Genomic DNA, 14,093 nt, shown 5'->3' on the forward strand with positions numbered 1-14,093 from the left:
TAATGTAGAAACTATCTTTTTGATTAAAGGTAGTCAGACTTGGGAAAATACACACTCTTACAAGAGACACACACAGACACTAGATGCCTTGGTAGAAGGCTACATAGAGATCAGTTAAGACTTGGTAGAAGACTCCCTGTTATAATAGTAGGAATCATAGGGATTTCTAGAGTTTTTCAAACGTTTACAGTTGTTTTACAAACATTTTCATACTTACAGTTCATCTACATTTTTCCATACTTACTATTCATTTACAAACAATTTCTTACATACAAATTAAGACACTAAAATACTTATGATCTCACCAGCTTCAAAGTTGATACTGGCTTTCAAAATTACTTGTATCCTCAGGTCATCATAGACAGGTACGATACAAGGATTAGTGAAGATGGAGCTCGTTGAAGACTCATCTTTCATTTTGATTTATGCTTTAGTGTTTATCAAAATTTGACAGAGCACACTTGTATAATAATTATATTATTAATGCAATGGATGATGTTGTTGCTTGTTTACTACTTTTCATTGTTGTGATACTGTACATGACGTCCTCCGCCCCAGAACGTTTCCGCCGTTCTTGGTTTTGGGGTGTGACAGATTGGTATCAGAGCATTGTTTATAGTGAATTAAGTATATCCACCCATAAAAGATATACTAACTATAAATACATAAGGGATTAAAAATACTCTGACCAACAGTTTATACTTTAAATAATAAAATATTTAAATAAGTATACGTGCCTGCATTCATACTAAAATCAGTGTCACTAGGACAGTACAAAAGAATTATGATTGTTGGACAGCACAAGTGGGCTTAGAGACATATGGTCAAAACTGGGAAGATATAGCCTGATCACCTATATTATCCGAGGGTTGACTAGCATGTGCCTAAGTTTAATTGTGTGGTGGCAACAATGCTAAAATCTTACCAACCCTACCACAATGAGAACAGTAGAACATAACATTAAACTTAAAATACTATAGGAGTATTTGGTGTTACTATAAGTACGTTATACTTGAGAACTAAAACGGGATCTTCATTACTAAGTTGATAGTTGCTAAGTGGATACACTAAGGATATATGTAGTTAGGATGTTATAGACTTAGAATCTGTGAAATTTTACTTTACCCCGATTCTATGTGAATTTGGAGTTAAGGTCACATATTCAAAGGCCTATCCTATTTTGATTACATATAATTGGTATACACTTCACAAATAGCGATGTAACTAATGAAGATTTTCTAAATAATTATCTAGATAGTTCGTCTAATAATTATTTTCTTACCTCAATTCTCGTTTAGATAACATGGCTGGACTCCATCCCCACAGCAACCAGTACCTTCCAAATGAGGTCATTGCTGGATGGTTTGGAGAAGAACTAGAGAATGATCATCCTATCCTTGTGAATGATCACCATGATGAAAACCTTTTGGACGATGTTAATTCCGAACCAGAGGTTGAGAACCTACCCCGAGCAACTCCCTTTCCAATTCCTAACCCTCGTCCGGCTTCTCATTGCCCGACGCCTGACTGGGTGGAATACTTGGAAACATGGAGCCATGGACAAGATCAGCCCATGCCATTTAATGGTGACCGAAGCTTTTATGACCTAAACAATGGGGGCTCAGCAGACAGAACCATGCCAATCTTGGTCCGCAGAGTGGCCCGAAATGAGATTCAAGGCAGGACAGCCCTACATCAGATTACCGAAGTTGTTGCCGATGCGAGAATGCATACCCTCCACACCATTCGTCTAGAAGATGCTCGCGAGAGATCAGATAGAAACCATGAAACCCTGCTTCAAGCACTGGCTGAATCACGAGCCGAAGTCATAGAGCTCCGACTACACCAGAGGGTGTACGAAAGACACCTACTCGACATGGAACGTCATCTGGATGAACTGAGAGTTCACTAGATGGATGACCGTCGCCACTAGTAGACGCTTTACTTTATTTTCCTTGTTAAAAGGAATCATTTTCTATCTATGCCCGATGTGGCATTTTCTATGAAATTATCTTGTACCATAAGTACTATGGTTAGGTCTTTATGCTGTTAAGAACTATCTTCTCTGGATATAATGTAAGACCTTTACAGGGTCATTTTCCCGAACTTTACATAATGAATATCAAAGATATTGACAGCCGGCTAACTTCTGTGTCATTCTTCATCCAAGTACTCTTATCATACTTGCATCATTGGAGTCTATCTGAAACATGCTTTAGTCAAGTCATTGGACTATAGTAATTTAGCTCCGGAGACATTTCCAAGTCTCCTTTAGTGGTTGGATCCTGTTATTCACCAACCCACGATACCTCGGCTTGAACGACAAATATCTTGAGACCATTCTACGAATTTACTTCTACTCATTACTAGGACTGCATCATAGGGATGTCGGTCAAACCTTCGCGAACACACTTCCATTCCGTGCTAGGACTGCAACATAGGGATGTAGGTCAACCTTTCGAGAACATACTCTTACTCTTTTCTTGAGCAATCGAAGTACCCCTACACCCCGATCCCGAGTTGTAGCAAAGAAAAGAAGAGAAGAGAAAAGAAAGTAAGGAGAGAAAAGAAGAGAAAAGAAATGAAAAAGAAATTGTCATTTGTGCTCCCGAGTTGGAGAGAAATGGAAGGAAAGTTAAACATTTTGTTCTTTCTTTTCAAATCCTCCCAAATCGGGAGGAAAGGTAGGAGGGAAAGTTTTCCTTCCATTTCCTTCCACTTCCTTCCTTTAATGAAACTCGAGAGCACCATTCTCTCTTCCTTTCCTCTCATTTCCTCCCCTTTCCTTTCTTTTCTCTCTTTAAGTTGAACTCGGGAGCGGGGTGCTAGGGTCAACAAGAATCGCTCACAAAATCCTTATCATTCGTGCTATCAGAATCATGTCGTCATCAAGGAACAATCAGCTTCATACGTACATCTCTTTCTTCTAGATCGCTTTTCCAGCGAAGCCGTTATATCAGAACACCGAAGTACTCATGCCAGGAGTACCTCTTAGTTATTTTCTTTCCGAAGAAATCCCCGAAGTACCACTCGTGCAGTACGTCAAGTTGAATCCAAGGATTCATATGATTGATCTATCACTGAGGAATGTATACATAAGAGTGATATATAATCAAGGTTCTACAGGTGTAGAATTGATGATTCCACTTTAACTTCTTTTTCCCCAATGGGATGTGAGCTTAAAGAAGAATCAGTTATTCGACTACCTTTTCAATCTTGATTATATACGACTCGTATTCACGAAATTTTGATTGTGAACCAAGTATGAATTCTAATATGAACTTTACGACGGAGAACTGCTCAAGACTACGAGTAATCACATAGTCATGTGAACAAACATAGAACCCAGTACGACTTCCGTAAACGGACCTTCCATTTGCTTAAACACCTACGGAGACACAAGAACACCCCGGACAACTTAGCGAACTACACAGAACGAGAATTAGAAGACTAGGCTTCTCACCCAGGAGAACCCCAGCCTTATTCTCCTAGAGATCGTCGGATTGCATCATATGTACCTCGGATATCGAGGACTCCGTCAAGATTTTCATTAGAAATCGTTATCTCTGGCTCGCATAGATGAAATGGTTGAGCAAACGCAATGAAAGAATTACTTTCAGAACTGGATCTGAGATCCGAATATCACCAGTTCGAGTGTTAGGGAAGGATGTCCAGAAGACTATCTTCCAAACTCGATGCGGACACTTCGAGTCCGTAGTGATACTCTTCGGATAGGACCAATACGCCCATAGCTTTCATGAGCTAAACGAATAGGGTACGTTTTTCTTACTTGGATCAGTTCGTCATTTCTCCATGTAATGACTTACTTATCTACCCTTGTAGTAAGAAGGAACCCATGGAAACATTACCTTTAGAGGAACATTTCGCGAAGTTCTCTAGGCACGAGTTTTGAAATTGAAGATTCGAATTTCTACGACATCCTGTTAGTAATGTGGGAAATTTTGAGTACTTTTTCAATTTGTCAAAACCGTTGAGCATTTGTCGACACTGGAGACGCCGACAGTCATTCGCCAAATTCTAGGTCCTACCTACCTACTGTCATAGTTCATTCAGAACTCCGCGCAAATTACAGAAACCCGTACGACTTTGACCCAGCAAGGGGTGGCCTTTGAATAGGAAGTTAAGCAAGAAAATGAACCTTTGGAATTCCAAGTGAGTGACCAAGTTCTCTAGGAGAACTCACTCTGGGAATGGCTTAATACGCTTCATATCGCGTGGAAAGCTAAATCCAATATAGTTAGGACCTCCGAGATTCTTATCAGAATCGGTCCAGTGCCTCGCACAAACTAGACCTACTCCGCGAACTCAGTAACGTACATTATACTCTTAGCGTCTCGATCATGAAACCATACCTTTCCGTTAGGACACTTGTAAGTCCACTCGTCGAGATCCTCGCCTTCGTATTAGAACCGTAGTGACCCTTGACCGAGAGGTCAAGCGGACGAAGCAACGCCATCACCCGCTAGTGAAGGTTCGTTCGGATTCCAATCGAGAACCCGATTTCACTTAGGTGCGCTAGAACCAATCGATTAGGAAGTTTCCTCCTCACGACTCGATCATTCGTACCTACTTCCTTGCCTAAATTCTAATTTCGGGACAAAATTCCCTTCAACAGGGGGATGATGTGACAACCCGAAATTTCTATTCTGAACAAACCATATCAAGCCAATAGAAGTTAGAATAGTTTCAGTGAAATTCCAGACTTCGAGTATAAGTTTGGCAGTTTTTCAGGATTTACACTTAAGGAGATATCAGGAGAGTGGATGCACTAGGGTTTTGTGCAACACTATTATTCCAACACTCTGCTATATTAGAAATCATTTCAGGAATAAAAATATTTTCTGCCAAAAAATATCTCAGGACTATAAATAGAATTCTGAACCAAATTGGTTCATTAGTTACATTCCGTTTAGAGAAAAGTCAAAATTCTCTCTCACGGATCTTCGGGTTTTTATCCCAAATCGTGAGTAAACTTCTCTAGTTGTCTTATAATGCTTATAATGTGCTTAATAACTTAGATTACATAGCAAATCTGTGAGATTCGGGAGTTTACCGCCCAAGAACGTTCTTGGAGAGTAAACTCCTATATGTGGCTTAAATGCTACCTAGTCTTTTCCCCATGATAAGTAATGAACTTAGGCTTATTTATAAATGTATTTGGGACTAGAAAACAATCCAAAACCCCAAGATTTGGGAGTTTACCGCCCAAGAACACTTGGGGAGTAAACTCCATTTTAAGGGCCAAAAGTGTCCCAATGCCCCTCAAAGCCATGGAACTCCAACTAGAACCTAGCATTGCATGTTTTAGACCACAAATCAATTAAAATTCATGGCTAGAAGTGAGTTCATGGCCAAGAGAGTTCTTGGGCCGTGAACTCCATTTTTAGGTGTCAAAACCCCCCTAAAAACCTTCCTTAAGCCAAGAGGGTAATTTAGAGAAGTACCCTAATGTGTTTTGGACTAGCTAACACACTTAGAACACCAAGAGTAAGGTGTTCATAGCCCAAAAGGTTCTAGGGTCGTGAACTCCATAAAATGGTGCCAAATGGTTCCATAAACTCTTCTAAAGCCAAGTACAAAAGCCTAGTTTAGTTCCTAGTTAATTTAGAGACTTGAAAACACCATAAACACCCTCCCAAGGGAGTTTACGGCCGTAAACTCCAAGGGAATATGGTCCCAGGGCCGTAAACTCCTAAAAGGAGTTATATTACGCCCTAAACTCTTCCATAGACCAAGCCATTAAGTAGAAATGCTTATTGGGGCCTTATAGAGCATCAAACATCAAATAGACACATAAGTATGAGTTCACGGCCGTAAACTCATGAGTTCACGGCTGTAAACTCATTTGGTAGTGTTGTTAGGGTTGTGAACTCCCTTCTGGAGTTTTCCTTGAGCCCTACACACAATAGCTTCCCCTACAAACACTTAGATGCAATCCTAGAGGCTAATAACACTTGATAAAGGTGTTTAGCATGTCCTAGGGTGTCTTGACTTGTTTTTTAGTTATTTATAGACTAATTTGTTACATATATGTGAAATTATATGTTAACTAGGATCATAAGTGTGTTCAAGACTTCAATTGACACCTAGCGGTCCTTCCTCTTCAGTTCATCCATATCACCCACAACAGGTGAGTTCATACCCCTTAATCAATGTTTTAAACTGTTTTTAAATGTTTTATGGGGGGGACACAAGTAGAATCATGCTACTTATTATATCAATCACATGTGATTAATAAGCATCATTCAAATGATTTACTACTCATTAGCCGTTTTACCAAACAGTTTCCTTCAAATGATTTTCATAAACACTTTATATGTTTAAAACTCCTTATTACACTATACATTTTACTCTGTATATTACATTTCAAACTTATTTACAATTGTGTTTCAAACAAATGTTTCTTTATACTAATCCGTTTTATCAAACCCATGCCTTCAAAACCCTTTTATAGATCAACATCAAGTTGATCTTTTCTTAGAAAATATTTATGTTAAAGGTTTTTACAAAACTTATTTTATGCTTTTATTATAAATTACATGCCTCTATATGTATGGTTATATAAGAAATGTTTAAAAGACTTAGGAAGGCTATCCACCCTATTTCCTTTTCACGCTTGAGATGTGGTCTAGTGGGATATCGGGTACCGTCCGAAGGTCATTTCAATATTAGTTATATATCATGTTTACATATATAGTCATAAAAGGTCTTTCCAGTTCATCCAATGCCCTTGGATAGCAAGGGTATACATCCATGTTCATACGTACCAGTTATATTAATAGTAAGCTACCATATGGGTAGTTTAGGAAGATACTAGAACTATTACAAGAACGCGATATCACACAATGAGTCAGTTCATTCATGAGTCAATACATGCTAGATAGAGAGAACATACATTACAGCTAGAACATTTCAGTACATTACTATAAAATTACATAATTACGTTTACATAGAGATTTTGTTATAAGCATGCCTATATTTGTATAGTTATATAAGTAATGTTTAAAAGACTTAGGAAGGCTATCAACCCTATTTCCTTTTCGCGCTTGAGATGTGGTCTGGTGGGATATCGGGTACCGTCCGAAGGTCGTTTAAACATTATTTATATATCATGTATACATATATGGACATAATAGTTCCTTTCAGTCAATTCAGTGCCTTTGGGTAGCAAAGGCATACGTTCATATACTTTTACATGATTACGCTTACATAAGTACAATTACATGATGACACTTACATGAGTACGCTTACATATACATAGAACACACGTCACTAGGTGTTATAGCATGGAACCAGTTCAAGATCTAACTATACCGATGAATCACAACGCAATTGTGATTGCTATATCGAGTATACATGATCAAAGTAATGTGGATGCGCATGGCTTGCATACATGCAGGGGTCGTCGGTAGGTCCCAATATCCCTTTGATAGGGGACCGTATAGTCTGGGATCTAGACATCACATTATACCTTATCCGTCAAATAAGGCAGTTGAGTACCAATGTAGTTATTTATATCAAATACTACAGTACTTAGAAGAATTACCCTAGACTTTAGGTAATTGGTACGGTTGTAGTTCAACGCTACACCATAGTACTATTTCTTTTTCCCATTACATTCACTTCGTGAACATTTATACGACGCACGGTAATGTAGAAACTATCTTTTTGATTAATGGTAGTCAGACTTGGGAAAATACACACTCTTACAATAGACACACACAGACACTAGATGCCTTGGTAGAAGGCTACATTAACTTAATGTAGATTTATCATTAACTTAATGTCTACTTTCATGATCTATCGAGTAAGGAACAACTTGGTAGATTAATTTATTGCGATTATCACTAAGTTTTAGTCTAATATTTATTGCGATTAATTATTAATCCAGATTTATCATTAACTTATTGTCTACTTTCATGATCTGTCGAGTAAGGAACAACTAGGTAGGATCACATCTAAGGTAGGGTCCGTTTGGTATACGAAGTATACTGTTTGGAAATCCTACTTTAAACACCTCACTAAATCACAGCCTAAACATCATCCCCCGTAAGTAGTCAATACGTATAACAACTTGGAATCACTGATAAATATTGTTTATAGGTTCATAATCATGATAACGAAATTAAACATAAGTTATACTTTAAGTAACGTAAGCATAAATCACGTACAATGGAGTTTAGCGAGGAACCAGGCTCTGCGTCAAGAGAACTTCTGAGTCGAAAGCTCTTCTTCTCGCGGCCATCTGGCACTCCGAGACTCGCTACTAACACCTAGGAGGTTCTAGGGAAAGAAAAAGAGGATTTGGGGTGTTTCAGAGAGAATTGGATACAAAGATTTGAGAAAAATGAGTGAAAACGCCTCCTATTTATAGGTTGTCAGCACCCGCGTACGTTGGGCGTACTCAGTATGATGGCCGTACTCTGAGCTACGCTGGGCGTACTCATGCGACATGTCACAATCAGATGCAAAGCCATGGGGAAGAAGGTGTGGCTGAGATGGTGTCACGTGTCACTTGTTGGTTAATCCCAAAAACTAATAATTTTCCAAAATCTTTGACTTTCGCATACGTTCTCCGTTTTTTACGTTCCTTATATCCACGCAAAGGTAGCGAGTGATCTACAACTTTTGTTTAGACTCTGTTGGCTAATTTTGACTTTATTTTTAAAGGTATATTTTAACAGTCTTAGACAGTTAATGTCTGTTAAAAATTCATAATTTTGTCATTCGACGTGCGATTTCGAATGTCTTTATATCGTTGAGCTCCTTTTAACGAGATCTTCAATTCGCGTTTAGGTTGTGTCGGCTAATAATCGATCGATCTAAAAATCGATTTCTGAGTTGTGTACTGTTACGCTAAAGCTAAAAGGTAGTCCTCAAACAAAGTCAGATTTGGACGTTCTTTTTATGTACTTTCTCAGTTTAACGTTCACTATGACTTTTGTTTAGATCTCTAAGGGTAAAAAGTAGTATATCAGAAATTCACTTTTTACGATACGCGATGTTGTACCAGTTTTATCACAAAACCTTGACGGGTTATAACCTCTTTGTTATAAGTCAGATTTCAGTATTCTTTATATGTACAGAATCTTTGTGACATATACTATATACTTTGATTAAGATTATTTATTCCAAATAATCTTCTATCAAAAAAGTCATTTTAACGCCTATTCTCTAGATTGACTAGCTCGAATCTGTGGGCGTTACAAAATTGGTCAAAAAAAGTCAATGATCACTGGTCCACCTCGTCGTGGTCTAGTTATGAAAAAGTAGTCATGTGACCTCCTCGTCCACCGTGGCATCGAAAGTCCTTGAATGCGTTGTGGTTTGTCTGATAGAAAAATACATTTACTAAACTCTTAATCCATTAGCTCCAAGTCTCATACTTCCCAAAAGGTTTTATACTATCTCATGGCCCATAAAAATCATAAGTTTATAGACTTGCATGCCCAATGCAAGTGTGACAACATCTTAGGTTATAAATGGTGAAATATGGTGAAAGCTCTATGCATGGCATAAAATGGAGACTAAACTTAGATTCATAAAACCATTTACTTCTAAAACCATAAAGTAACAATAAATTTGTATGGTTTATCCATGATTTCATCAAAATTACATCTAATTCTCATGAACAAGACCAAAACAAGCTTACCTTCTTAGATCTAGTGAGTAAGAAACATAAAAATTAAGCCTAGAAGACTTACAAAGATGCAGATGAAGTTAATATAGCTAGACTATCAACACACAACGCTCCTGAAACTCTTAGTGGTTGCTTATTTCCTTCTAATTCTCAAAAATCAGAAAGAACTCAAGTGTGGGGGAGAAGAGATGCTTAGGGGGCTAGGGTTTTCGAAACAAGATGATGAATGACGAGATTCTTTGAAAACCTAGAACTTAATGATGTATATATAGGCCCAAAGCCCAAAACCTAGGGTTATGTATAAATAATGGCGTCACACTGCATTAATTAAATGATTATCGCGTTGTGGTCACGTGGCAGTATCGTGCCGTGGTTACATGGAAGTACCGAGTCATGGATATTCAACCACACCACCGCAGAACAAAAACCTTCAAATCCATGCGATTGGGCGTTTTATATATATATATATATATATATATATATATATATATATATATATATATATATATATATATATATATATATATATATATATATATATATACACACAAAGAGCACGTTTTTCCAGACATAAAAATGTGTCTACTTTGGCAGAACTTCCTTTTCCACATTACCTGTGTACCAGTACCACCCGATTACAAGTGCAGTGTACATAAAGCTTCCATCATGCAAGCTTCCAAGACAGCACTCAGTTTCCATTATACTGTACTATATTCCAGGTAACAGTTAAAAAATCCAATTAAATCCATCTTGATATATTCCTAGATTTGCAGATTCTTTGTTAGGGATCACGTGAGCACACGACATATATAGGTTAATGTACGTCACAAATACATGCAGAAGCATTATGATAAAAAGAAATTCTTTACCGGATACCATTAATAATTAAAAACACACTAAAACATCATTAATTAAAATTCGTACTACTTCAGAAAAGGAGACGCTCACATGAAACTTTCATCACATATACATATATCATATTTCATCTAATAGTCTAGTAGATATAATAAATTATTACCACGCGCATACATATCGTTAAATATACCTATGCAGAGTAAAGTATTCCACATGGTTATTTAATTTTGTAATTAGGCATACTTTACCCCCTCACATTTAAGTGTTTAATGTTTATGGTAAAGAGATTCACAATGCATCAAACTTCATAGAATTCAATAAATAGTTATATCGTTGTTTTTTTAAATTTTATACAACTTTATCAATTTTTTTAATAATTTATTGAACTTTATAAAGTTCAATAAAAATTCACAAAAAAATAATTTACAATATATATTTAGGAATTAAAAACTTTTCTTTTTCTCATTGAAAAAGACCATTGAACTACAAATCCAACTTCTTATTATGATAGAGTTTAACTTATTCAATGACAAATAGACTTGTCATCTCATTCAACTCTTAAAATCCATTGAATGCTAAGATTTGGTTATATAGTAGCATGAAATGTGTTATTACTTCCAAAGGGATAAAACATATAATACGATTATTTCATACGTGTAAAACATTATGCTCACTTCATCGCAAGTTAAAATAAGTGCCGATAATTAGATATTTATATGTAATATCTCAAATGAGATACATTTTCTCCATTGTAAAACGTACTGTGATGCAAGGGTGCCTTTACTATCATGTATGCCTGTATACTTCATAGGTAGGAACATTAAATATAAATATATAGAAATTTCAAGATAAAAGCTAAAAAACTAACAAGATGTATCCACACTAAAGAAGTGATAAATTCCAACAAACTTAATGTATACCTGTATACTCATTCTTTCCCTCTGAAACCAAACAAAGATTACCCTAGAATATGAATCCACATAAAAGTAAAACAATACAAAATGAGAAAACAAACAAATTAACACCCTCTTCACCACCACAAACTCCATGCTTAACGATACATGAGATACTTATATACAGAAGAAGGAAGATAAAACTCACTGGATATTGTATACGTAGCCAGTTTCCTTTTCTGTCGTAGAACAGATTAACTTCTTCTTCTTCTTCTTCTTCTTCTTCTTCTTCTTCTTCTTCTTCTTCTTATCTTGATTGTAAAAACTGAAGGCAGAGATCCACTACGATCTTCTAAATGTTTTATAAGGGAGTTTCCGGTAATAACAAAATTAAACAATTCAAAGTTTATCCATGAGAAACCAAAGATTTTAAAAAAGAGACCAGTAAAAAAGAACAAAGGAGAATATTAGAAGAAAAACGTTTTCGTTGTTTTAATTTATTGGGCTTAATTAGATAAAGGAAGCAACTGAAGAATCAATATTGCTTGTAGGATCAAACCAGCCACCACCACCACTACCACCACCACCACCGCTAGTCGTGTTCCATATAAGTGAATTTGGATCAGATGACGCCATAGCTTCGAGTTGATCATCGTTGTTCTGGCACTCAAAATGGTTATTCCATTCCATATATCGTTGTGGTTGCTGGAAGCCTGAAATTAATAAAGAAGCCATGGTAGGAACACTATTTGAGCAAGAAGTAGACTCAGCAAACACGGACGACGGGTAGCTTGATAGAAATAACGATGAATTATGTGACTGATTCATAGAAGAGAACCCTAATCCAAGATTACTTCTTTGAGGTTGAGAAAAATCACACCCAGAAACAACCCTGTTGAACCTTTCAAAATTCTGGTTTTGAGGCACCAACCCATAAAAAGAAGGATGGTTATCAAAATTAGGTTTACAGTTAGGGTTAGGGTTATTGTCAAGTGGTTGTGAATTGGAAGGAGCATGAGTAGTCGCTGTCGGTAGCATCTTGAACACTCTCTTGTTTTTCCTGCAACCACCACCCACAGGAACATTTCTCAAGGTGCCACCTCTAGTCCAATACCTCTTACAAGCTTTACAGAAATGCCTTGGTTGTGACAAACTATAGTTGTTGTAGTAGCAAAACTTAGTGTTTGACGAATCGCATCGTGGGCACTTCAAAGATTGTTGCTTCTGGCACTGCTGCTGTTGTTCTTGATGATGATCAATAACTATCGGTTTTTCCATTTCACAAGCTTCGGAAGCCATTAATTTTATGTTCTCATCTACCTATCGATGCAGCACTTTAGAAAAAATTTGAACCAAAACAAGCAAAGAATGACAAGGGTGAAAAAGAAGAAACAAGGATGGGAGATAGATACTGTTTCCAAATGCAAGAAAACAAAAGGAGTGGTCATGTTTTGTTGTCAATATAATTAACAACTGAATAATTAAGACACAGAAAGAATGTGTAGCCACTCGTTAGGATTTGAAGATATTGCTACAGTTGATTTAGAATGTACAAAACCCAAAACTGATTTGAATTTGGATTCTTTGGAACAAACAGCAAACAGCCAAAGAGCAGGTGATCCAGTTGTACTTATTTCTTAGGTGTATGTATCACCGTATATACACACTCACACAAATATATATATATATATATATATATATATATATATATATATATATATATATATATATATATATATATATATATATATATATATATATATATATATATATGAGAAAAGTGAATATACCTTAAGGGTATATTAGCTTAGCTATCCAAACACAATATAATAAGTCATTTTGTTTGATATACTATTATAAGGTTCTTAACTTCAACTTTAACTTGATTTACTTTTAAGATATTCGAAATTTCTCTATTCTATTTCTCTTACATCACATCTTTTTTTCGATCACTATTAGGTTATATATATTATAGTTGAAAATGAAAACATCTAAGAGGAAGATAAATGTGTAATTTATAAAATTTTTGGAAGTAATCAAATTAGAAGTTAAAGTATAACAACATTAGAGAATTAGAATGTATTATATGATACAAAACGATATAATATAGTGAGTTTGGGTACCTAAGCTTATATATATATATATATATATATATATATATATATATATATATATATATATATATATATATATATAGGCTTAGGTTATTTTATTCAAAATAATTATTGTGTTAAAGTATGCATAAATGTGGGTCAATCAAAATTACTTATTTTAAGAAAGTGATTAACACATATTATTGAATTAAATATAATTGAAAAATATCAGCTAATTTAACAATAAGGGTATTTTAGTCAATTAACATAGATTTAATAAATGAAATTTGTATATTTTAAGGGATGATAGATTCTATTAATTTTAAAAATCCAATTTTACAAATTATAAGGTTTTTAGTTCGGACATTCTGACAAAATACGTTTGAGTATCTTCAAAAATAAAAATATTCTTGAGCCACAAAATAATAAAAATATTCTTGAACATATTTCTTGATCATGAATTTAAAAAATTCTTGTAGAATAACAAAATTCTCGAACCATCAATTGAAAAAATTAAAACAAAAATTATATTGATTATTATAGAATACATGTAACAATTGCTAAGAATTACATTTATTGTTAAAGAATAAA

General features: G+C 35.5%; 1 protein-coding gene across 1 annotated transcript; it reads right to left on the reverse strand.

Annotated features, from left to right (window-relative positions):
- Positions 1-11,372: 11,372 nt before the first annotated feature.
- Positions 11,373-12,829, reverse strand: LOC145049379 (Dof-type zinc finger DNA-binding family protein). The gene has a single exon (XM_078997798.1). It carries the CDS (start codon positions 12,706-12,708, stop codon positions 11,920-11,922), a length of 789 nt encoding a protein of 262 aa, XP_078853924.1. The 5' UTR covers positions 12,709-12,829; the 3' UTR covers positions 11,373-11,919.
- Positions 12,830-14,093: the final 1,264 nt, after the last annotated feature.

Source organism: Lactuca serriola, chromosome 1, assembly GCF_051521515.1.
Source record: "Lactuca serriola cultivar US96UC23 chromosome 1, Lser_US96UC23_V15, whole genome shotgun sequence".
NCBI lineage: Eukaryota > Viridiplantae > Streptophyta > Magnoliopsida > Asterales > Asteraceae > Lactuca > Lactuca serriola.